The sequence below is a fragment of the Marmota flaviventris genome, chromosome 3 (genome assembly GCF_047511675.1).
Source record: "Marmota flaviventris isolate mMarFla1 chromosome 3, mMarFla1.hap1, whole genome shotgun sequence".
Taxonomy (NCBI): domain Eukaryota; kingdom Metazoa; phylum Chordata; class Mammalia; order Rodentia; family Sciuridae; genus Marmota; species Marmota flaviventris.
This window is the reverse complement of record NC_092500.1, coordinates 119,566,267-119,591,666: the sequence shown is the minus strand read 5'-3', so window position 1 is coordinate 119,591,666 and position 25,400 is coordinate 119,566,267. Positions and strand designations below refer to the sequence as shown.

General features: G+C 43.6%; 2 protein-coding genes across 2 annotated transcripts in view; one reads left to right on the top strand and one right to left on the bottom strand.

The window, feature by feature from the left end:
• Wnt5b (Wnt family member 5B) overlaps positions 1–25,400 on the bottom strand; it is a 113,771-nt gene that overhangs the window by 41,735 nt on the left and 46,636 nt on the right. The window lies entirely within an intron of this gene.
• On the top strand, positions 4,641–9,584 carry Fbxl14 (F-box and leucine rich repeat protein 14). Its single transcript, XM_027951134.2, has one exon. It carries the CDS (start codon positions 5,395–5,397, stop codon positions 6,595–6,597), a length of 1,203 nt encoding a protein of 400 aa, XP_027806935.1. The 5' UTR covers positions 4,641–5,394; the 3' UTR covers positions 6,598–9,584.

Sequence of the window (25,400 nt, the reverse complement as noted above, 5' to 3'; positions counted from 1 at the left end):
GGTGGTGGATACAGACGATGTTAAGCCTGTGTTCACAGGATACAGCAAACTAATAATTTGGGAGAGAGTAATCAAATATTTTGGGGGGTGTTCCTGGCAATCTGTTGATGAGAGAAAGAACACTTTTTTACATTTTTTTCTTTTATTTATGTCTTATTTCAAAATGTTTGATTTCCTCAAAAAATTCATTTTTATTATGTATGTATGTATAGTTTTCTGTGTGTTTTTTTCTTTCTTTCTTTTTTTGTATGTATGCATTTTTGAGACAGGGTCTCACCATGTTGTTCAAGCTAGGCTCAAGTGATTCTCCTGCCTCCACCTCTGAGCAGCCTGGGATTATAGGTTCATGCCGCTGAATCTTTTAATTTTTTAATTGTGGTAAAACTCACATAACATAAAAATTACCATCTTAACTCTTTTTAAGAGTATGGCTCAGTGGTGTTAGGTATTTACATTATTGTGCAACCAATTTCCAGAACTTTTTTGTCTTGTAAAACTGAAACTCCATATCCATGAAAGAGCAACTCCCCACCCTTCATCCCCAGCCCTTGGGCAACCAAGGCTGTCATTCTACTATTTCTATGCTTTTAACATCCATAGATTCCTCCTGTAAGTGGAATCATATAATATTTGTCCTTTCGTGACTGGCTTATTTTACTAAGCACAACGTCCTCAAGGTTCATCTATGTTGTTGCAAGTGTCAGAATTTCCTTGCTTCTATGCTGAATAATATTTCATTGTGCCAGGCATGGTTGCACATGCCTATAATCCCAGTGGCTCAGGAGGCTGAGGCAGGAGGATCATGAGTTCAAAGCCAGCCTCAGGAAAAAAAAAAAAAAAAAGCAAGGCGCAACTCGGTGAGACCCTGTCTCTAAATAAAATACAAAATAGGGCTGGGGATGTGGCTCAGTAGCCAAATGCCCCTGAATTTAATCCTCAGTACCCAGTCCATTCATCTGCTGGTGGACATTGGGTATTGTGAATAATGCTATGAACATAATTGCACAAATATTTTTAGAGACCCTGTTTCTAAATTCTTTTGGGCACATACCCAGAAGTGGAATTGGGGAATCATATGGTAATTCTGTGTTTACTTTTGAGGAGTGGCCATACTATTTTCCAGAGTAGTTGCTCAATTTTACATTCTTACCAACAGTGCCCCAGGGTTCTACTTTCTCCACACTCTCACCAATGCTTCCTTTCTATTTTATTAACAGTAGCATAAAGAGGATACATTATTATTTTATTTGCATTTCCATAATAATTAAGAGATGTTGAGTGTCTTCTTATATCCTTGTGGCCATTTGTGTATCTTTTTCTAGAGGTGTGTCTATTCAAGTCCTTTGCTCATTTGTTAATAGGGTTATTTGGGTTTTTGCTTTGTTTTGCTTAAATCTTTTATTTGCACTCAGTGAATCAAATGCTTTGCCTTTCTTAAAATTGGAAAGGCAGCATTTTATAATCCTCAGATATCCATTTCTATCAGTTACCCACAAATATTGGAGAAGTATTGATACATATAAAGTCTGTCATGAAGATATTATTACTTCTGACATTAATTCATTCATTTTGGTTCAACATTAATGAAGCACCTACTATGTAGCAGGCATTGTGTCACAAAATATCTTAACCCCTTTGACCCAACCCATAATGGTGGACTCTGGGCCACTAGTTTTTTGGATTGATTGATAGGTTGAATGAAGCACTGAGAGCTACAAATCTCTTCTGATCTTTCTTGTGGGATCTTCCCTCTTAGAATGGGGAAGTGTGCATCTCTAAGGAAGCCTGATCTTTGGGCTGGGCATCTCAATTTTCCCAGGCCACACCCAAGTGACAAACACATTCTATCTGGGAATTTAATTTTCTTTAAAATTCTTGGTAATGTTTTGGAGAAACTCCCCATGCAAAACTTGTTTTTGCTTCTAGACATAAGTTTATAGTTCATTCAGAAAAAAAACTTCTAGTTGCAATTTGCTTAACCCATTTACAAAAAATCTCAACCTATGTTAAACAATGAACGGTCTTGCAGAACTTCCTACCGTGGTATACATCTTTTCAGACAGTACTGCTTGTCCACACATGCCCTCCATGTATTTCTATGTCCCAAATTGGAGAATAAACTGAAACTCTTAAGAAGCCACTGCATGTGAAACTATTCTTAATTTGCAGTCTGCATTAGAAATCATATATAATCCCAGAGTTAAGGAAACAGCAGGACTCATTTTAAGCTCATGGTCTCACAGAGTATTACTATTGGATGGTTCTAGAAGATTTTCTAGTCAAATCTCACTAGTTTTAGATGAGCCAACTGAGACTCAGAAAGGGGTCATTTCCTTAATGCCAAAATAAGTCAGCTGGTTTCCATACTCAGCATAGGGCTCATTCAATACCACACTTCTTTTTCCCCACCAATATTAATTTCCTAAGATGTTTCTTGATGTTGTATTTTCTTATTTATTCAATGTGAAATAGGAAATGTGATATTGCTGAAAATCTTTGTAATTTATACTTGAATACCTTAAATAAAAGGCTGTGTATCAATATAATCTTAAGAGTCAACTCCAGAAAAAGTTTTGCTAGAACAAAGACCAAGAGGCAAGTTCTGGAGAGAGTTCTTTCAGGCACCTCTGAAAGGAAAAGGAAAAAGAAAACCACAAAGCTCCTTCTCTATAGGTTTGACTCCAATCTGCAACCTGCCCCCCCCCCCCCCCACCCATGTGTTGCCTGGCACAATGTTTTGTGTTAAGTGGGATTAAGGTGCTTTGGATTAAGACCTTGACATTTACATAAACATATAAAACGTAAAAAATCCATGTAACATTAAAAAGGTGACTTTCATGTAGAGTTTAAGGTAAAAATTTAAGCAGAAGTGACTGTGAAGAATATAATCCTAAATAACTCCCAGAAGAATGTAAATCTAGGTATACCCTAGAGTTGTGACACTTATTGTCACTGCACATCTGGAATCATCTGATGACTCAAAGTACAGTCTATTATTTCAGAAAGGTTATAAAAATCTGTGGGCCTCCCTGGGTGTGGTGGTATATGTCTGTAATCCCAGTGGCTCCCAGTGGCTTGGGAGACTGAGGCAGGAGGATCACAAATTCAGTCAGCCTCAGCAACATAGCAAGACCCTAAGCAACTGAGACCCAGATTCTAAATAATGTATAAAAAAGGGTTGGGTTTGTGGCTTAGTGGTTAAGTAAGCTCCTCTGGATTCAACCCCTGGTACAAAACAAACAAACAAAAAACCCCAACAACAAAAACAATATGGTTCTATGGGCCTCATAGTATATGTAATATGGATAAAGTAAATGCTTGTAAGAATTTTTTCTTCTATATTTCCTGATTTAGGAAGGAGGAGTGGGTGGAGGTATAAAATATGTCCTATAGCTACTAGTGAATCTGTATGTACTTGGGTTTAGTATTGGTAGCCTGAGAAAAGACTAAAGGTTAGCAATGTGATACACTGAATATGGAATCCATTCAAAATCTTGTTCAGGTTCCCAAAGAATCAATGAAATCAATCTCCTTTTCTGATAGATAAATCAGATTGTCTTGAATGTAGCTGTGTGAATTCATAACTTAATTAAAAATATACAGGGTCATTTTCTCTTATTCAAAAAATACTTGGCTTGGGAATAATTAAAATGAAACTCTGAAATCCTATCCTCTGCATGTGCATTTAAGATCCAGGGATGCATTCTAGAATTAAGCATTGCTCTGGTTCCATAAAACACAGTTCATAAACCAACAGACCCTGCTGGGGCATCTTCCATCAAGTTGAACTGTCCTTCCATTTTACTAATAAGTACATTTGTATCAACACATACAAATACATTGACTATCAGTACAATTGGGCCATGGAATTTATAGCCTGAGGATGACAAGAAAGAAACTGATAAAACAAAGCCTAGGGAAGGGTGCTCCTTTTTAGCAGCAAACCAGACGGAGGGCATTGGGTGGCAGCAAAGTGCGGAAGTGGAAGGAAGTTTTGATGCATTAAGTACTGAGGCAAACACACAGTGGTGTCTGCAAACAACCAGAAGCTGCTAGAAGGAAGTAGTGATGGATAACTCTAGAAAATTCTAGAATGGACTGGAGCGTTACACTCAACTGCATAATACCCAATTTCTTCCCAGCTTAAGGCACAAGACTGCTGAGAAAGGAACTGTAGAAAAATCGTCCCAGCGGAGGAAACTGGGGGTGTGATAAGAGATGTGTTAAGGGCCATTAGGGACAGCAAATAAAGGAAGGAAAGTTGAGTGATGATTACTGAGTAATGATATTGGGAGGAAAGTCTTGCAAGAAAAATAAAGGGAGAAGGGTGTAAAGTAAGGGTCAGGAATTGCAGGATAACTGTGGGAAGGGGCTGCACCAAAGAAGGAAGAGCGCTGGGGCGTGGCTGGGAGAGGGACTGGCTCAATAACGGGCTGCGGGGTGAAAAGACGAAGGGGTGGGGAAGCGCGTTGCTGACAGCTGCTCTCCGATGGCGCCTACAGGGTTAAACCTCAGGGGCGACCAGACTAGGAAGAACTCGGTTTCCAGGGTAACGGCTCCGACAGTTCCGGCAGCGCAGGCTCGTACCATTGAGCGGGCGCGCACGGGGGGAGCCAGAAAGGGAGGAGGGGACGCGCGAAGGAACAGTCGAGCCGAGGGGTCGGTGCCGGACTCTACCAAACGCGCGGCCCGCCTGCTCGCCCTGGGGTCTGAGCCGAGCGGTGCTCCGGCTGCCGGCCGCGCGGCGTCCTTCGTGCCGGGGCCGGCAGCTCCCAACTGCCCGCGGACGGCGGGGGGAGAAGGAACGTGCGCCCGGTGGCCCGGATTGGCCTTCTGGTCCCCCCGCCTGGGCGGCCGAGTGCGGGCGGCCCGGGGTTGGGAGGTTTGAAAAGCGGGCGAGAGACAAAGGCAGCAGGAAGCCTCCCCAGCGCCCGGAGCCCGAGCGCCCGGCCCCGGGCCCCCTTGCCGGCCCGCCGGCCCGCGCAGCAGCGGCGGCGGCCGGAGGCGGCGGCGTCAGGAGGCGGAGGATGCAGCAGGGGGCGTGGGAGCGGCGGCGGCCGAGCCGGCGGAGCAGCGCGGCCGGAGCGCGGCGTGCTTAGAGCCGAGGCGGCGGCGGCCGGGAGTGAGAGGCACCTTCCCCGCCCGGGATGTGAGGACCCGCGGAGCCCGGGGCGGGGGGAGGGAAGGGCTGGGAGGCGAAGCCGGCAGGAAGGAAGGAAGGACGGACGGACCAGGAGGAGGAGCGGCGGCGGCGGCCGGAGCCGGAAGGCGGGGAGGGGCCGTCCGTTGGGCCCGAGGCGGCGGCCGGGGCGGACCGCGCTCGTCGCCTCCGCGGGGCAGGAGCGGCGGGCCCGCTCCTCCTCCCCCCAGCACCGCGGAGGGGGGAGGAGGAAGATGGAGACCCACATCTCGTGTTTGTTCCCCGAGCTGCTGGCCATGATCTTCGGCTACCTAGACGTGCGGGACAAGGGGCGCGCGGCGCAGGTGTGCACGGCCTGGCGGGACGCCGCCTACCACAAGTCGGTATGGCGAGGGGTGGAGGCCAAGCTGCACCTGCGCCGGGCCAACCCGTCGCTGTTCCCCAGCCTGCAGGCCCGGGGCATCCGCCGTGTGCAGATCCTGAGCCTCCGCCGCAGCCTCAGCTACGTGATCCAGGGCATGGCCAACATCGAAAGCCTCAACCTCAGCGGCTGCTACAACCTCACCGACAACGGGCTGGGCCACGCATTTGTGCAGGAAATCGGCTCCTTGCGCGCCCTCAACCTGAGCCTCTGCAAGCAGATCACCGACAGCAGTCTGGGCCGAATAGCCCAGTACCTCAAGGGCCTGGAGGTGCTGGAGCTGGGGGGTTGCAGCAATATTACCAACACCGGCCTTCTGCTCATCGCCTGGGGTCTGCAGCGCCTCAAGAGCCTTAATCTCCGCAGCTGCCGCCACCTCTCGGACGTGGGCATCGGGCACCTGGCCGGCATGACGCGCAGCGCCGCGGAGGGCTGCCTGGGCCTGGAGCAGCTCACGCTGCAGGACTGCCAGAAGCTCACGGATCTTTCTCTAAAGCACATCTCCCGAGGGCTGACAGGCCTGAGGCTCCTCAACCTCAGCTTCTGCGGGGGCATCTCAGACGCAGGTCTTCTGCACCTGTCGCACATGGGCAGCCTACGCAGCCTTAACCTGCGCTCCTGCGACAATATCAGTGACACAGGCATCATGCACCTAGCCATGGGTAGCCTGCGCCTCTCGGGGTTAGATGTGTCCTTCTGTGACAAAGTGGGAGACCAGAGTCTGGCCTACATAGCCCAGGGGCTGGACGGCCTCAAGTCCCTCTCCCTCTGCTCCTGCCACATCAGTGATGATGGCATCAACCGCATGGTGCGGCAGATGCACGGGCTGCGCACGCTCAACATTGGACAGTGTGTGCGCATCACGGACAAGGGCCTGGAGCTGATTGCTGAGCACCTAAGCCAGCTCACTGGCATAGACCTGTATGGCTGTACCCGGATCACCAAGCGCGGCCTGGAGCGCATCACGCAGCTGCCCTGCCTCAAGGTACTCAACCTGGGACTCTGGCAAATGACGGACAGTGAGAAGGTCAGGTGAGGGCGGCAGCACCAGCTCCCCTTGTCCTGCCCTGTACACCCTCCCTTCACCACCACCGGCCCCCATACACCCACTCGCATATTTAGACATAGTTCATGGCGATGGCTGAGATAGGGCAGCGACATGAAGCCCAAGCTCATTTCTCCTCCTCGGACGCCCCTCCCTGCTACCAGCCCCTTTCCATTGCCTTCGGGGTTCCTCTTCTACCACTGCCCTATTTTCCTCTCCTTTTCCCTGCGGATGGAGAAATGGATTCTGCTACTCACTCACCTACTTCTCTCTGCAGGGGATGGAGGACTGTTTTCAGCTACCGTATCCCCACTGCTTGGCATTTGTAAATGGGGTGGGGGTGGGGAGTGACTAGTCCTCTCCACCCCGAGGAATTGAGGAAAATGTCTGCCTTCACTTAAGCTTTCGTTTGAATACTGTGATCTGGTTTTTATTTTGAAATGTATAAAAAGCAAACCCAACTACAACGGCCTTTCACCCTTCTTCCACTTTGTAACTAATCCCAGTCTCTTCTCATCACTTCTCCTTTTGCAGTACTCTGCTATTAACACTCATTTTATTTTTATCTGCTTTCCTTTTTTTAGTTTTTTGAAGAAATTGGAAGTCATGGTCTTTTTTTTTCTGCTGAATATATTCTATATATTATATATATATAAATTATATATATATTATATATATATATATGTCTGGCTACCTCGTTTTAGTTTACTTTTTTCTCTGAAGCCCTGGAATTCTACAAGAGAGATATTTTGAGACTGAAACATTTTTGTGCCTAGACTGGAAAGATGCCCATTGGGTTTGTACATCTTTTTGTTTTGGCTTCTTCCCAACCTCCATCCACCCAGTGTGTCCTACTTCTACATTCTGGCTATAATTTTCTTTTTCTCCTTGTCCATTGGGATTTGAGGACCCAACTGTGTTCTTAAATCTTGACTTAATTTATAGCACAAATGTGTGGGAGAAATGAGAGTTGAACTGCTTTTTTGTTTGTTTGAGATGCAGATTGTGTCTTGAAAATGATTATTATATATGCAAATTATGCCCTACCCTCACCCTCTTCCAAGTTTCTCCACAAAAAGGTCACACAGTGAGGCTTCCTGTTGGAAGTACAGAGCAGAGTTGGCCTACAGAGACCCTGGGGCACCCCCGGCAATGTGAAGGGGAGGAGACTGAAATTCACGTCTTATCTGTGTTCTGTTAATAAAATGGGAGTTTGTGGGTTTTAAAAAGATCTGTTTCTAAATGGAGGAATAGATGACTTTATTTTGGTGGGGGTTGGGACTTGTGGCTTTAAAAAAAATCGCTTTTGAGTAGGATGTATATTTTTGTTGGATTTTGTTTGTTTGTTTATTTTTTTAGAATCCTCCACAGCAACATGCAAGAACATGGAGTTAAAGAAACCCAGAGACCTTTATCAATTAATTGTACTGTTTGTGAATTTGTATAAATAATAACAAAGATCCTCTTAAAACGTTTATATTCTTACATTAAAAGGTTAAACTGATATTTATATAATAAAGAGGAAATATGAAGTATGTTTTTGAAAAAAAAAGCACACAAAAAAAACTTGTATCTGTGAATTATTTTTAAGGCATTGAGTGTTTGGGTACATACCAAAGTAGGAGGTGCTCTTTGTACACTAAGATAGAAGGAAATAAGGTATAGATTTGGTTCATCCTATGTGAGTGAGCAAGCTCATGGTTAAAAATTTATTTTGTGTAAGGTTTACTGACACCCAAATAATGTTCCATTTCTAGAAATGTGATTAGAGTGGAGAATTCTATAGTTTTTGGTTTTAAACTGTCAACATGGAAATTTAAAGAAACTGAACAAAATGAAACTTTAAAAAAAAATTTGACTTGTAAAAGTCAGTTTCCTCAAACGGCCAGTTTTTCTTTGGGTGGAAATTAGATCTAGGGGTAATACTGAAAAAATGGGTCATGAGATATGGGGGTGGCCAAGAAGAAAGATGGGTGTCTACTCTTAGAGCGGCTGTGGGGAGGATGTGAAGGGTGGAGGGAGCTGAAGCCATTGTTCAGAAAAGTTAAAAGAGCGCTGCTGTCCTTGCCTGCTCCTCGCTCAGTCATGCATACTGAATCTCCCAGAGGGAGCGAGGGTCCCAGTGGAAAGGAGGAGGGCAGTTCTACCCCTCTTTTTAACATTCCCCTCCAGGCCTGGCTGCATTGAAGCACTTTCCTGGGGGCTGGGGAGGTTGGCCAGGAGTTCTTGTACATTTGCATTTTAAGCACTTCCAACATGGAGGCTGGCCACTCAGTTGAGGGTTCTTAGACTGAATTCATGCAGATAAATGAATACCAACAATTCTAGCAAAGAGTTCCCTTTGGTAGACAATAACCAAATAATCTGACACCTAGTGATTGAGCTGTGGAAACTGGTGAGTATAAATGCTCTTAGTTGTGGAGTAATTCATATTCCTGGTTTCACATAGGTTTGTCTAAGTTGTTTCTGAGATTACTTTTTTCCTTTTTTTAAACACCAAAAAAGCACTGATCCCAGTGAGAGCTGATAAGAACAGTATCAAACTTTCCTGGATCAGCATCTCTTTCCAGGAAGAGGGCTGGAACCCAGGTTTCTCTTGGGTTAAGATTGTTTTGTAAAATTTCCAAGCTTTAAGACTTGAGCATATCACAAAAGCTGCATTGTTCCTTTTTGGAGAGCCATCACAATTGGGTCTAATTGAGCCTGACACTAGATCCATCTTCCTTTTCTATGGGGAAGGTGTGGATCTTTTTCTTTCCACTTAGGTTACAGTGCTTATTGCCTAAAGGTGGGGGGTGGGGTATGTGTGAACCCCAGTTAGAACCAGGGACTTTGAATTAGGGCCAGCTTTTTTCATTGAGCATTTGACACAATTCCCGAAGGTTACACAAGCCATAGGTTCCTAGCCTATTTTTCTTCCAAGAGACTGCATGGCTGTACAGATTCACTCAGTCAATAAAAATCTGAGCACCTCCTAAGTCTGCCTCTATTCACATTCTTCATTTTAACATGCAAAATAATCCTACCACCACCTGAAGCATTTTCTGTTTTGATTTTTTTTATATTAAAAGTTATATATAAGCTGGACTTAAGGTTGATAAATTAATGTTGAAAGTTAAGATCATGGGTATCATGTCCTTATCCTGAACTAGGCATTTAATGTATCTGGACCTTCTCAGGAAAAGATTAATAAACCATTTACTGTCAGCAGTGAAGGTTAATTGCTTATCTCTCAACCTTTTTGGATGGAAAGAAATTATTATGTGTTGAGAACCTATGTGGGCATAATCCTTTTTTTAAAAAAAATTATTTTGGTACTTTATCACCAAGTATATTCCAGCCCGTCCCCCTCCCCCCCTTTTTTTTTTGAGACACAGCCTTGCTTAGTTGCTGAGGCTGGCCTAGAACTTGCAATCCTGCCTCAGCCTCCCAAGTCACTGGGATTACAAGTGTGTGTCAGGATGCCCAGCGGTACTTGTAAATTTTAATCTTCAAAACACCCTTCTAAAGGTCTCCCTGTTTTCCAGTAAGGCATAATACCTGTCTTGTGCTATTCAACCAGAAAGTGAGGGATTCCACAGGTCCACTTCTAAAGGTCAGCTCTCTTTTGCTCTGAAAAGGTTCAGTTACTGATCAGATGTTGATTTCCAGTGAGGTAACCCCTGAGAAGGTAGGGGGAACTGGGTAAACACAGCGTGAACAAGCTTATGCCACAGGTACTACTTCAAAGGGTCAGGGTAAATGTGGGGTGTATGAGGGCTTAATGCCCACCACACCCATAGGACAGAGATGCATTTAGAATGCATTTAGGAATACCAAAGGAAGTTAGTTGCTATACATAGTGGTATGAAAGTTAAAAGGCATTTCCATTAAATTTTTAGGTAGTAAAACATGATTCAGGTATTTGCTGAAACTTAAGAACTGGAAAAAACATGTAAACTTAATGTGAACCTAATCGTTCAGCAGTAATAAACTTCAATAGGAACTGGATAGTAGTCAAGAAAAGGCTTCATGCATTTTCTAATTCTTACTGGGACAGACAACTGCAGCCCTCAAAGGGCCATGATGGACCTCTAGCTAAGAGTGCTGGGTGTTGCTGCATAATTCTCCCAGCCAGGGACTCTTTCCTGCTGAATTCCTTAGTCCTACCTGGCAGGGGAGGAGGGGGAAGCCCATTTGATTTATTCTACATTTGGCAAAAGGGTGCTTGCCTAACTTACATTTATTGAAATTCAAAGCCAGTATCAGGACATCCTTAAATGGTGGAAGAAAACTCAAACTGATCATTTCTTTTCATGGTTCAAATTAATAATAAAGATCTGCAAAAGCAAATGTTCCTTTTATTGGAGTCTCTCTTTAAAGGTAAGAACTTAAAAAAGGACATACAGGATGTGGACTGAAGTATGGCCTGTCCCCCCAGACTGGTGCTTTCCTGAGTGGTTACTGCTTACATGCTGGCCTTGGCAGATAAGTTAAACCTTTCAGTTTTCTACTTAAGAGAATTTGAACTTAGGTTTTCAAAGGGGAAAGGGGTTGTGGCCCCAGGGGACCACTGTGTTTCCAAAGAATAAGATCCTCTTGATTAAAAGATCAGATTTGTAAAACAAAACCTAGACCTCATGCAGCTTCTGACAACTGTCTCTTCCCAGACCTATGAAAAGGGAAGCCCCTGGCCTCTGATCTTTGCTCTGTTCTGCTGGGGAAAGGGAGGGACTGGAGTAAGTCATCTACTGGTCCCTTCTCTCTGTTCTCTGTTCTCTTTCCTGCACCAAACATCACCCCTTTTAAAAGTTAATTCTATCCCTTTAGTAGAGGGCAAGACCTAAATTTTGTGCCATTATGAACCCCCGAGGAGCCAGAGGGATGAGGCTTTTTGATGAAATAATGTGAATCATGAGGAAAACATAGGATTAGAAATTAGAAAACTGCATTTAAACCTAAGCTAATGCTTGGACCATATAGTTACCTCATTTTTGTCAATGCTCTTATTGCAATATTAAGTAGCAAATTAAATGTTTTAAAAAGCAAATGTGGTAAAGTAGATGAAACATTGGTATTGAGAGCAGTATCAACTATTCATGATTCATAATTGATCAAAGGTATGTATGTGCACAATTTGGTGGAGAGCAATTGTTTTCAGTTCTTAGATGGAAATGGTGTTTCTAGACAATTAGTAAATATTTTTAAATGTCCACTGATGATCAGTGTTAGTCTTTTCCTCTCTTTCAGGGATTGCTCTGAGTTGCCTTTACCAACGCAGAATGCTTGGTACTATGCAAAGCCAACTCTTCCAGTTGAGGCACAAGATAAAGTGAGCTTCCCATCTTAACCGCAGCAGCCCTGGAGCAGGATGTGTTCAATCCTTTCCCCAGTAAAGTGACAGAGGTGTGTATCCTCTGCTGTTAGCCTACAAAAGGGTACTTATTTTCCTAAAAAGGACTTAAGTTTTTATTAACTCATTACTCTTCTATTTTAATTGTTTAAGGGTCAAATGCTACATGTCCTTATAAAAAACTGTGGGTAGAGAGTAGCTCAGTGGTAGAGCATTTTCCTAGCATGCTCCAGGGCCTGGGTTTGATCCCCAGCATTGCAAAAACAAACAAGGATTCTTATATTTGTGATAGTGGAAATAAAGAGTCTGAGTTACAAAGAAGGGAACTGGGTAAAACAAAACCAAGATGTCATGCAGCTTCTGACAACTATCTCTTCCCAGTCCTGTGAAAAGGGAAAGAAACCAGCAGCAGGAAAGAAACCCAGGTGAGACAGTGTTAGGAAGGTAAATGTGATCTACTGGAGGAATTTAGTTGTAACAGCATGTTCAATTTCTGTCTTGAAAATTTTCTTGTCTCGGATCTGGCAGATATGGTACATTTAACTTTACAAGTGGGGAAAGAAGCTTGACACAGTCAAAAAGATTTTGCATAGATGACACAAGGATTTAGTCTTGAAGCCAAGGCTGCTCCAGACTTTACTGAGCATCAGAAGGCAGTTGACTTGCAGGTAGCTCTTTGGAAAACACCTCCCTCTGTTCAGAAACATCCAGCACTAGAATCAGGAGTAGAAAAACAAAAATACCCCCAAATGCCAAAAGTCATTGCTGTTTAATATGCATTACAGTATGTAAACTTAGATGTGTTTTGCAAGCATTATTATACATGGGGTTACTCAAGAAGCTGAGAAACCAGGACAGGTTGGCAAATAGTCTACTTACAGACCCTTAGGTCTAAAGTGGTTGGTAGTGTCAAATGTGTTGTTTGCAAAGGATTTGAGCCAGTTTCCAAAACACTGGATTGTCTTAAATGGTAATGTGCAGTACAAATCCTGGAAGTCTATGCTTGTGATAGCCTTAAAGCCAAGAATTTACATGTATTTAATACACTACAAATATCTATCACATTCTCTTATAAAGTAGAATTGAATTGCAGGAACCTTAGTTTTTTTCTCTTCATTCAAGGATAAAAAGGCTTGACCTCATAAATGTTTTATTACAAATCCCTCTTGTCCAGAAAGAGTAAAAGGGTCTAATTTGATAGTAGAGGGTATCTTCTCATATTTATTAGTCCTTCATTTACACTCTAGTAGGACCAAGCCTACCACACAGCTGCCTTTCAATAATTACTACTCATCACGATCCAGGATTCTGGAATTAGATTATGGGAAAATAGTTCTTCAAGACCAGATTTTTTTTTTTCATAAATAATGTGGAGTTAATCAGTATTGGTTTGGGAAGCATTGTAGTTTTCATTTAAAAAGAATATGAAAGGGTTAGTTAGGGTTGTGGCTCAGTGGTGGAGCTGCTTGCCTAGCGCGTGGGGCACTGAGTTTGATCCCCAGCACCATATAAAAAAACTAAATGCATAAAATAAAGGTATTATATTCATCTACAACTAAAAATGTTTTTAAGAAATGATATGAGAAAATATTTACCACAAACATCTTGAATAATATTTCTCCTCAGGAAATCTTAACCCCAAACTGGCATTGTTTATATATGAACCTGCTTCCATCTTCTAGCCCAGGGCAAAGTTCTTTGAGAACTGGTCTCTAAATAGGGAGGAACCACAAAAATTAGTCCTGATCATCTTTAGACTGTTAGAAAAATCACTGAGGCTAAACTTTTACAAATAGTTAAAATAAGGGAGAAACCATGAGTTTAAGCCACTCAAATAAATAAATTCTTATGTTCTTAGATGCAGGACAATCTATTTAGTGCCTTCCTTTTCTACTTTCAATATTTTAAATCTTCACTGCTCAAAAACCTGCTGCTATTAACTATCAGAAAAAAAAAAAAAACTGGATGGATGGATGGACAGTGGGTGTGTCTTAAGCAAACAAGATGAAAGTGACAATTTCTAGCTCTTCTAGTTCATTTCAAATGCACACAATTCAGCCAGTCAGGAATCATGAAACCACGGGGCCAAGTTCTGTGGCTTCCAGAACTTTGTTGGGCTCACAGCTGGCTGGTACAGGGAGCAGAGAGGGTTGTCAAGTTTCCAGAGACTGGAGTAGACAGGTGAGGACCCTCCCAGCCCTCCCTGACATTGCATACACTTGAGACAGATGCCCAGCCATTGTACTCAGAGTCAAATCATGACAATCAGAACCATGTGACCCACAGAAAGGCAGCTGGTCTCTTTTTGTTCCCCATAGAGAAGGGTCTAATTTTCAATGGAATCACAAGAGGAACTGCAGAAATTCACTACTGTAAGTATGACACAGGATTTACCAATCAAAGAAAGGTTTCATTACTGCTTGCTGTAGAAACAAAAATGTGTTTATGTAGATTCGGAGGCAGAAGTCAAGCACTACATGCTATTGAAAGGTAAGGGTGGAAAACTGCTCTTTTCTATTTCTGAACTGTTCCTTGACCCTTTCTATGAAACAACAATAACAAAAATAAATAAATAAATAAAACAAAAACAAAACCACAAGATATATGGTTCTCCATTGTGATGAAGCTATGGGTTACATCCAAACAGTATTGAAGTATTGCAGGAGTCCAACAGCATGTTTTACTTTGCCCTAAGTTTATGAAAATGATTTCAGGATCTGTTATAATGCAGTAAAATAAAGTAGGGCTGATGCAAAACTAAATATTTGTTCTCCACGGGGGAAGACAGAAAGTGTAGAAATTAATTTATCCAGCACTTCTGAAAACCCTTCATTTGACCAGCAGGCGGCAGCATTGTCTGGGAGTTGGAGGCTACTTCAGCAGAACAGAACCTCCTCACAGCTGTCAGATCCCAGCTGGTCATTGTCCCTTTATGCAATATCCCCCGCTCCCCATAGAATGTCCTCAGGGTGTGAGAGTTGACAAAAGGAATCTCACTTTCTTTAAAAGATGACATCGAAACTTAAGGTATCAGTGAAGTAACTCCTAGGAGCTGGATGCTGAGAACTGCTTTTGGAGTAGTGCGGACTGCCCCACAAAGTCCCCCTGAGCTACCCAGCAGCTCTCTGTTTTTGGAGACTAGGGAAGTCAAATGTCTTCAAGACCATGTCGTACTCACAATATATGGCTAGAATGTCATATTTGGGAAGTTTGGCAAATGGGAAATTTTATAGTCATACACGGAGGTGACAATTTTAACAGAGAAAATAAGTTAGCTGTTTTATTATTATTACAGAAGAAAAATAGAAAACATATTGTCTGTGATGAAAATTCTAGAGCTCCTTTAGGAAAAAAGATTTTTAAATTTTAGGAGTATTTTTATTTATTTATTTTAAATATTTATTTTTTCAGTTGTAGTTGGACACAATTTCCTTTATTCCATTCATTTATTTTTATGGTGCTGAGGCTCGAACACAGGACCCCGTGCATGCTAGGTGAGCGCTCTACCTCTGAACCACAATCCCAGCCCCAGTATTTTTATTTTTTAGTTATTAAAAGGAATACAGTCTGATTATTGCCTAGATGAATATATTTTCATAAAATCTAAAGGAGTCCACAAAACTAGAAATGGCAAGAACCCTGTTAAAGAAGTTGCCTACATGATTTGAATTCAGAAAAGAGACATTAGGAAAAGACAGCAGGAATTAAAACAAAAAGAATTTCTAAGCCAACTTGGCCAGATTCCATAAAATGTCACAATAAGGGACAGGCTGAGGGCAGGACAGGCCTTGGAGGGCAGGGGTCTTGCCCTTTTGGCACACAATAGTCTGGCCTCAGGGAATCAAAGCATGGGTCTGCAGGGCAGCTGGCACAAAAGTGGAATTAAAAGGTGGAAGGCAGAAGGTGGCCAGCCCCCAGGGCTATATCTACCAAGCTGCGTTAGCCAGGTGAGTCCCATCTCGGTGAGCCAGTGGTCACTTTTGGTTAGAGGAAAAATAAGAAGAGGAAAGGAAGGAAAAGCTGCTGGCACTCGGGGGCTAGTCATGAAACGCATGAGTATTCCTGGCACCATTCACACCAGTCTTAGAAGAGCAGAAAATCTCCCTGGGCAACTTTATGGAAACCACAGCTGAAGTATCCCATCGGCAAGTGACCATATCAAATGAACACAGATTCAGGAGAAACAACCCAAATAAAGAAACGAGGTTGCAGAAGAAAGAAAAGAGAATGTATCACGGCACACGGAGCCCAGAAGGAGGAAACAGAGCTGGCCGAGGAGCCAGGAGGACGCCTGCACATTGTAAATTCACACAGCCCAAATACTCTTTCATAGACTAGAAAGCCATTACTGGTGTGTCACAATTAAATGAGGGGACAGTGTAGACTTAAACCACTAGCAGCTCCTAGAGGTGGTCCTAGGGATGACTTTTGAGGCTTGCTCTTTGAACAGCTGCCCTAGCCTAGCATGCGTTTTCAATATGGGGGGTCCTCTCGGTAGTAGTTTGACTTTGACTTGACGCAAAAATGCCCATTCATATGGCCACCAGGCCATAGGCCCTCAAGGGCAACACCATTACAAGCCAGAGAATGTCCTACTCAAAAATGTGCAGCAGGTATTCTAGGGGCACCCTCCCAGCAATCAGAGCAAACATTGTTTTATCCATCATTCCATTTTTACAGGGAAAGCATGCTAGAAGGGAATGTATGCATGGAAAAGTAGGAAAGCGTTTCTAGGGCAAGCTGACTGTGTGACATCCCACACGTGGGCCCTCCATCCAGGCAACAGGTGGCTCCCATGGCCTGAGTATTCCTCTTCCATCCTGCAGGACTCCATGTTATTTACGAAGGTATAGCTGAGGCTCCGACGTTCCCAGGAAGACAGAAGTTTGTATTTTAGATAAATTTCACTAGACTCTCACCCTGCAGGCTTCCATAGCTCAGTGTGTAAATTCACACAGCCCAAATACTCTCTTGCAGACTAGACAGTCATGGCTGCTATGATCTTAACCTTCCGAATAGCCATCCTACAACCCAAATAGGGTGTCCATTTGCCCTTTAAAGGGATTCAGCATGACCACTTCTCAGTTTCTTGATTTCTTGTTGGCCCCTCTGCAGATTGTCAAGAGGGACACAGATAGCATTGCCAGTGGGAGGATTTCAGGTGATGTGATGCATATAACCAGTAATGAAGCAAGACCCATGGCTGCCACCAAGCAGGCAGGAAGCACAACTTTCAATCCTCTGCCGCTTGTATCGCCCTCCAGCTCCATGCTAGTCAAAGGCTCCATGTGCCATTTTCAAACCCGTTAGTTCTCACTCCTGGGTCCACTTGCTACTTTAGCACCTGCCAGGAACTCTCAGGGAAACTAAGGAACTTGTGTGCAAGTGGTTGCAAACTCCTTCCCACCCTTCCACCAGGCCCAAAACAAGCCTGCTAATGCTAATCTACCCCCTCACTTGCAGCTCAACAGCTTTTCTCCTCTAAGCCCCTGATAATGGTTTTACTAAAATCCCCTTTTGATGGAAAAAAATCCCAGCTGGACATTTCAGGTCCCAGCACAATGTACAAGTCTGCAGGTCCCTTTCCCTACCTCACAAAAGCCTCTAATCAAGTGGAAAATGTGCTGGAGGCCAGAGGTTTGGGTCTGCAATTATTTTTTAAGGGATTACTAGAGAAGAATAGGGGGCAGCAAGGACCTCCCCCACTTTGCTTTCCATTTGGTTCTGCCTTCAGACATATCGAGCCAGGAGTACTGGTCCATCTCTCCAAGCATGAGAGCCTGTCCTCTCCCTTCTCTGAGGGAAGGATGTCATCTTTGAACACCATTACATAAAAAAGATTTAGAGAGTTTGGAAGCAATATGCAGGGCCTGTTTTGACCTCATTTAAGCCCTTATGTATAAAACTACTATTGAGCAGGATCCCAAGTGCGGGGAGAGCTCTCATTCATTAACCTCTAACCCCAGCTCTGTGTGCAGAGGGGAGAGTTCACACGGTGTCCATACACTGCTGAGATTGGGAGCATTCACTGGGGCTTCCCAGGCTTTGGAGGGCAAGAGGTCATGTTCCCAACCTTGCCAGATATCCTCCTCCTTATTTATACACATTGACCCTTCCCCTCAACACTGAGCAAATATCCACCACACTCCTGATGCTTCATCTCTGGGTAAGACATGGATAAAAATATAAGATGTTAACCATTTTAATAGGTCTACTGGAAACTTCATTTAAAAATGTACACTATGAAAGGGAGTTTGTCAATACTGAGAGGGACCTTGCTGGATGTCAACTATTTGTGAATGTTCAATAAGGCTTAATTGATAAAGATGAATCTGTCAGCTTGGCCCTGGGTTCTATCGTTCTTTTTCAGCATAGAGAGATTGCTCATCCTTCTAATCCTAGCTGGTTAGTGATGTATGCAAATACCCAGTAAAAAGGAAATGATTACAAATTCCTAAACTTATTCTGGAATGATCGAGGATTAGACTATTCATCTCTGAAAGTTAAAAGTCAGCATATATTTCAAACTAAATACCATGCTGAATAATAATTTTCAGGTCCTTTCTCTAAACCTTTGATCAAAAATAAATAATATGATAACTATTGATTTTAAAAAACTTTGGTTTGTTTTCATCAGTATAAATGCCTTATTGATATATTTTGCTTTACCAGTTTTTTGGTTTTCCCTCAGGAAAACCCCCAAACAATTGAGAACCAGACGGGTAGAAATGTAAATATAACACCTAGTATGTTACATTTAATATTTAATGCAAATATCATATTAGGATTTTACAATGGCTTTAACACTTCCTTTGGTGGGTTTTGCAGGAGGAGGGAATCGTTGAGTTTCCCTAAAGAGAACAAATGAGAGTGTACTCTTGTGGTTGTTTTTGGTGCTGGGGATGGAACCCAGGGCCTTGTGTATGCTAAGCATGTGCCCCACCACTCAACCACGTCCCCAGCCCAAAAGTAGACTCTATGAACCTCCTCCCAAATAACGACAGGGCTGGATTATGCCTGCTGGTAATCTCACCTTACTTTAGATGCAGATTAACTTCATTAGAAAGGAGATGTGACACATTCATGGGCATCCAAAGAGACAGTAGAGTGTCTCTAAAGTAAAGCCTAGGGTGGGCCCAATCGGGAAAAAGGAACAAACTGTGACATAAATCTGCATCACAGGTAGAACTGCCCCAAAGCTTCCTCCCTCAGAACTCCTTCAGTCATTTTCCGATGACTATCACCATTGTTCTGGTATTTATCATTATTCTTCTACTTCTCTACCCTTTTAATACCATGTTTCAATGGAATATCAATTTTTTTAAAGTTCCTCTTTCTTCCAAAACCAATACAATTTGATAAAACAGTGGCAACTATGCACCTCAATTTTTCAGGGCAGTTGAAAACTTTAGTGCTTTGGAATGCAAACATCTTTTGGACTCTCCTTAAATTACAATCCAGAAAAAAAAAAAAAAAAAAAACTCGAGATGAACACAATTAGAATCAAGAAATACAACATGTGAGCTTTCAAATTAAAGCAAATTTTGCTCAAGGTCTAAAGAGATAAGGAAATTATACCTTAATGTTGAAATGTTGTCAGTCCAAGTTTACTGCATCAATCTGGCATACCTCCAAGAGTGGGGAAAGTCCTTGAGTCCACCAAGAAGATGTGAAATCTTAGCATCTCTAGGTGGCGTCAGGTGGAGTAACCCACAGTGAGAAACAGAGCCTCCCTTCTCTGTGGTGTCCCCTGTAGCTGCTGTTCCAATGCTCTTGATAACCAAGGTCTATACCTCACTCCTGCTCAAACAGTTTGAGTCTTCGTTGGATTTCTTCCCACGTCCAAATGATCTCTGGTCACTCTTTCCCATCATGTCTGGGTACCCTTGTCACTGGCTTCACCTAACTCAGCAGTCATGTCCAGGCCTGACAACCCCAGCATCTGCAGACTTTGCTGGCTACCTTTTTTTTTTTTATTTTTAATTTTTTATTGTGGGTTGTTCAAAACATTACAAATTTCTTGACATATCATATTCCACACTTTGATTCAAGTGGGTTATGAACTCCCACCTTCACCCCATACACAGATTGCAGAATCACATCAGTTACACATCCATTGATTTACATATTGCCATACTAGTGTCTGTTGTGCTCCGCTGCCTTTCCCATCCTCCACCCTCCCCCCTCCCCACCTCTCCCCTCCCCTCTCTCTACCCCCTCCACTGTATAACCCTGAGGGTCTCCTTCCATTACCATGCAATTTCCCTTCTCTCTCCCTTTCCCTCCCACCTCTCATCCCTGTTTAATGTTAATCTTCTTCTCATGCTCTTCGACCCTACTCTGTTCTTAGTTACTCTCCTTATATCAAAGAAGACATTTGGCATTTGTTTTTTAGGGATTGGCTAGCTTCACTTAGCATAATCTGCTCTAATGCCATCCATTTCCCTGTAAATTCTATGATTTTGTCATTTTTTAATGCAGAGTAATACTCCATTGTGTATAAATGCCACATATTTTTATCCATTCGTCTATTGAAGGGCATCTGGGTTGGTTCCACAGTCTTGCTATTGTGAACTGTGCTGCTATGAACATCGATGTAGCAGTGTCCCTGTAGCATGCTCTTTTTAGGTCTTTAGGGAATAGACCGAGAAGGGGAATAGCTGGGTCAAATGGTGGCTCCATTCCCAGCTTTCCAAGAAATCTCCATACTGCTTTCCAAATTGGCTGCACCAATCTGCAGTCCCACCAGCAATGTACAAGTGTACCCTTTTCCCCACATCCTCGCCTTTGCTGGCTATCTTTGCACTCCTGATTCTGGAGTTGACCCTGCTCTGCCCTCCAGCCCTACCTCAGGCACCTCCTAACGGCCATGGGGTCCCCACTATTCTCCAAACCCCACATTCTATTTCCTGCAGATTGTAGTGGCCAGAGGAGTAGTGACCATGATTGCATTTGATTGGTAATCTCCACTCCACAGTTTTTATTTATTTTTATTTTTTGCAGTGCTGGGGACTGAACGCAAGACCCCACGGATGCTGGTCAAACTCTCTAACATTGAGTGATAGCCCCAGCCCCCAAACCACGGTTTTTTAAAATTATGTTTATAAAAACATGCCTGCCTATTTAAGGCTGGTCTATAAAGTATACATAAATCCTTACTTTTATTTATTTGGTTATTTACTTATTTATCATTACAGGGGATTGGATCCAGGACCATGCATGCTAGGCAAGCACTCTACTGCTGAGCCACATCTTCAGCCCCCTTTTAACTTTTATTTTGAGACACATTTAATTTTTGTTTATTTTTATTTTGAGAAAAATTGCCCAGGTTGGCCTCACATTTTCACTCAGCCTCCCAAGTAGCTGGAAATACAGTTGTGTACCCGTTGCACCCAACGTAAATTCTTATTTTAAAAAATCCTTATTAGTGAGTGGGATGTGGTGGCATGCACCTGTGGTCCCATCTATTCTGGAGGCTGAGGTAGGAGGATCACTTGAGGATAAGAGTTTAAGACCAGCAAGACCGTGTCTCTAAAATAAATAAAAATAAGAATTCTTATTAAAGAAATTATCCAGAATAGGAATGTTAGAAGACAACAAAAGATACTCTTTAATCCTCATTTAACCCCATTCTTCTGAGGTTTAAGAAGGGGCTGCATCCTGGACCCAACTTCAGCTTTCAGAGTTCCAACAGCAGCAAGGTGACCAGTTCCCCCGAATCTGGCTCTGTTGGGAGACTTGTTTTTTAAAAATATACATATATATTTTTAAGTTATAGATGGATACAATATCTTTATTTTGTTTACTTATTTTTATGTGGTGCCGAGGATCGAACCCAGTGCCTCACATGTGCAAGGCAGGTGCTCTGCCACTGAGCCACACCCCAGCCCTGTTAGGAATCTCTTGATTTGTATGAGATCTTGCAATGAAACGTGTGTCCACCCTGGTTAGCCCCCAAAGGGACGAGGGCAATCGGAGAGCACTGGACTGTCCCTTCCCCACTCTTTGGCTTAAGGATTTCTCTGAGAGCCATCAGGAGTGTCCGACACTGCCGACCGTCGAGTGGCAGGCCTGATAAAGCTGGTAGCTGACTTTATCAGTTGCAGAGCCAAGGCTCCTTTTAAGAGCCTATAAAAATGCTAAGGAATATTCCTTCTGACTGACCCACTGCAGCAGTCCTTCACCATCCCCAAATCCTGCTGGCTTACTGGGATTCCTTACTAACTAAATAGTTAAAATGCTCAAGTTTATGAATGACTTTTTAAAAACACAAATGAGTGTGGATTCAAGGCTATCTTTCACTTAGTCAATATTGACTTGGCAGCAATTACAGGCCGAGTCCTGTGCCAAGGCCCGAAGCTACAGAGGAACACCTCACACCTCCTCCTGTGGAGGTCTGCTCTCAGCAGTGGAAGAGAAAGAAGTGGGGTTGCACTGGGAACTACTCCCAAGCCACAGCCTGACAGATCTGTGTTGCAGGCTGCAATCTGCAGACGTGTCTTGTGTGTGTTTTAGGAAAAGAAAAGTCCGGAATTGCTGCTTCAGAGTTCAGCTTTGGATCCTCAGTGCAGGAAGGAGCTGGCCAGAGGCCGACAGAGGCAGAATTGGTTCCTACACACACGATGCTAAATTCCTTCTCACCTCTGGAAGCAGTAGCTCCAGAGACTGACACTGCTCTGAATCCCTACCTTTTGGTTCCCTCACCCTATCCCCTGCCTCCTTGAGGCTGTTCTGGAGGTCAATTTCCATCTGATTTCACTGGTATAAAAATATTGAGGAGCAAGGAGCTAAATGAGCGGGTAAGGACCTCTGCTGCCCCCTCAACTCTTGGCCCTCATCTCCAGGACTGCCATTGCGGCCCGTCACCCACATCATTTTAGTTAATATGCATACCACCAGCTAAACAGCCAAACCAGGTCCTTGAGTCACACAAACATTTGAATCAACTCCCTGCTTGGTCTCCAGAAATTTGGCTTTCTCCAATAAAGCATATGTGAGAAGAAAAGGAAAGATTTAAGGTTTCCTCCTGTTGTTCAAGGCTAGTTAAGTGTAAACAGAAAAAACCTGTTGGGCTGTGTCAAGGCATTGCATGCTATTTGTCATACGTGTTTTGGTGTTGACACAAACACATACTCCAAGCTGTTCCCTTAGAACAGGACCTTTCTACTGAAGATCCTGCCAAGGGAGAAAGAAGATTCAGAGATGGTGCCAAACCTGCACACCACTTTGTAATCACTTCCCGCAGCTGAGCCCAGGCAGTTCCCTGAAGACACCACCTCGGAGACAGTAACCTTCTGAAGCTTCCTGGCTCAGACACTCCAGCGGGGCAGATCGCAGTCACGCCACTCGCTCTTTTCCTACCGAGAAACCACCAGGTACCTTCCTGCGCTCCCTGGACTGTCAGCGGCAGATACCAACAGGGCATGGACAGAAGCCAACAGCAACCTGCCGCCACAGGAGCACAGTGTGCCTGGGGCCAGCGAGGACAGATTCGCTTCCCAAAGTCCTGCCCAAGCTTCTGATGGGTGCTTTTTGAGGGGGAGCAGAGACTGGGAGTACTGATCATCACTGACCAATGAGGAGGAGGATGTTCCCCCAGGGGATCCTGAGTGGCACCGTGTTAGTGTTTATTCAAAGTGCCATTAACCCCAGGCATGTACCAAGGTCTGTGATTTATGGCTAGAATTTTCGGGACCAAATAGATAGCTAGTCAGATAGACAGATGGGTGATAAATATTTTCTTTTTGTTCAACTCTTCATTGGCATCTGCTGAGAAGCCAAACTACTTTTATCTCAAAGTGAAATAAAGAAACCCCAGGAAGCAAAGGAGGATCCTGCTGTGGGAGATTTTTATTTTTACTTTAATAGAAGTTTTTTCTCCCTTGGGGTTTTGTTTATCTGTCCATATATGTCCATAGAAAAATATTATTCTTAGAGTCCGGAGTCTGTTCACATGTGTTTGTACAGACTTTAAAAGGCAAACAAAAGGCACGCAGAGATACTTTGGAGACTCACTGTTGTATTTAGAGGATGTGTTTAGATCTTTCCCATCTAGTTCAGGAGCAACTTGTTTATTCACCACTGGCCAAAAAGTACTTTTGAAATACACTATTAAGTTCATCAAGGGTAACTCATAAAAAAAGAAAAAAATCCTAACTTTTCCTCTCCTACCCAAACCTTTCCAACAGCCAGGACAATATTCACATTATACTAAATAATGACCAGGACACCAGAGGCTGGGAGCACATGGAGTGCCCTGGGTAGGGCAGGGTTCTGCTGACTGGGCACTGGCACAGCTGTGTTCCCAAAGCTTTCTGCCACATCCAATTGTTCAAGCAGGCACGAGGGCAGGATTGTAAAGCTTCATGTGTTTTTCTGTTTTGTTTTTTATTTTTTAAATCCCTGATGCTCTGGGATCACTGAGGCCCTGAATTTCAGATCTCTCAAAAGAAGGTTCTGGTAACACCTTGGGCTAACCAGCTAGGTAGCCTGCATTCGCTGCCCTGCCTCCTCAGGCGCGTCGCGGGCCCCCAGCCTTCACTTACTGCAGCTTCTCATCCACGCCACTGTTTCTCCAGGTGTGGTCTTTGGATGACCCACACGAGAATTGCCTGGGTACTTGCCAAAAATGCGTTTGGTGGGGGAGCAGGGTTCACAACCTCTCTACTCTATCCTGAGAGATTTCTTTCTAAAATGTAATCAGATCATGTTGCTCTGCTTTCAAACTTCCAACTAGCTTCCTGTTTCATAAAGAACAAAGTCCCAACCCCTTACTTTGGTACTGTGACCCCTCAGTGGTCCCCTGAGACTTCTCAGCTTTATCTCCTGCTAGTCCTCATCCTCCTAAATTCCAGTCTCTTATTCTGGTCACATGCAAGCATTTCACTCTTCTGTGCTCTTGTGAATGCTGTATCTCAGGTCTAGACTGTTCTCCTCACCCCGTTTGATTGGGGAACTCTTCCTCACCCTCTTGAGACCTGACTCAATGAACTCTGTAAAACCTTCAGCTACATCCTCTGTGTCCCGACAGGTTGTCTGAGACTCCATGTTGTCCTAGCACCTGTGTCACTACGTTGTAACATCTTCTTTGCATTCCTCTCTCTTCTAGAAGGATGCATTCACAGGCAGTTAGGGTGCCATTCAATTGGTCAGTATGAAAGTACATGTTCTGCTTCCATTAGGAGCCCAGCTCTGGACTGGGGCTGAGAATACAGCAACGAACAAACCTTGGGTTCCAGCCTCACAAAGCTTACAGCTTCCTGGGGAAGAGATAATTGGTCAGTAATTACCATAATGTGTGAGCAGTGACTTGATAAGACAAGTACCCAGTACAAGTGGAATCCAAATCTGGATGATCTAGCTTAGTCCAAGTGTCTGAGAATGCCTCCCAGACAGTGCCAGCACTTACTGGAAGGTTCTGAATCAATTTTCTTATGGCTGATTTTTTTTTTTAATTTTTTAT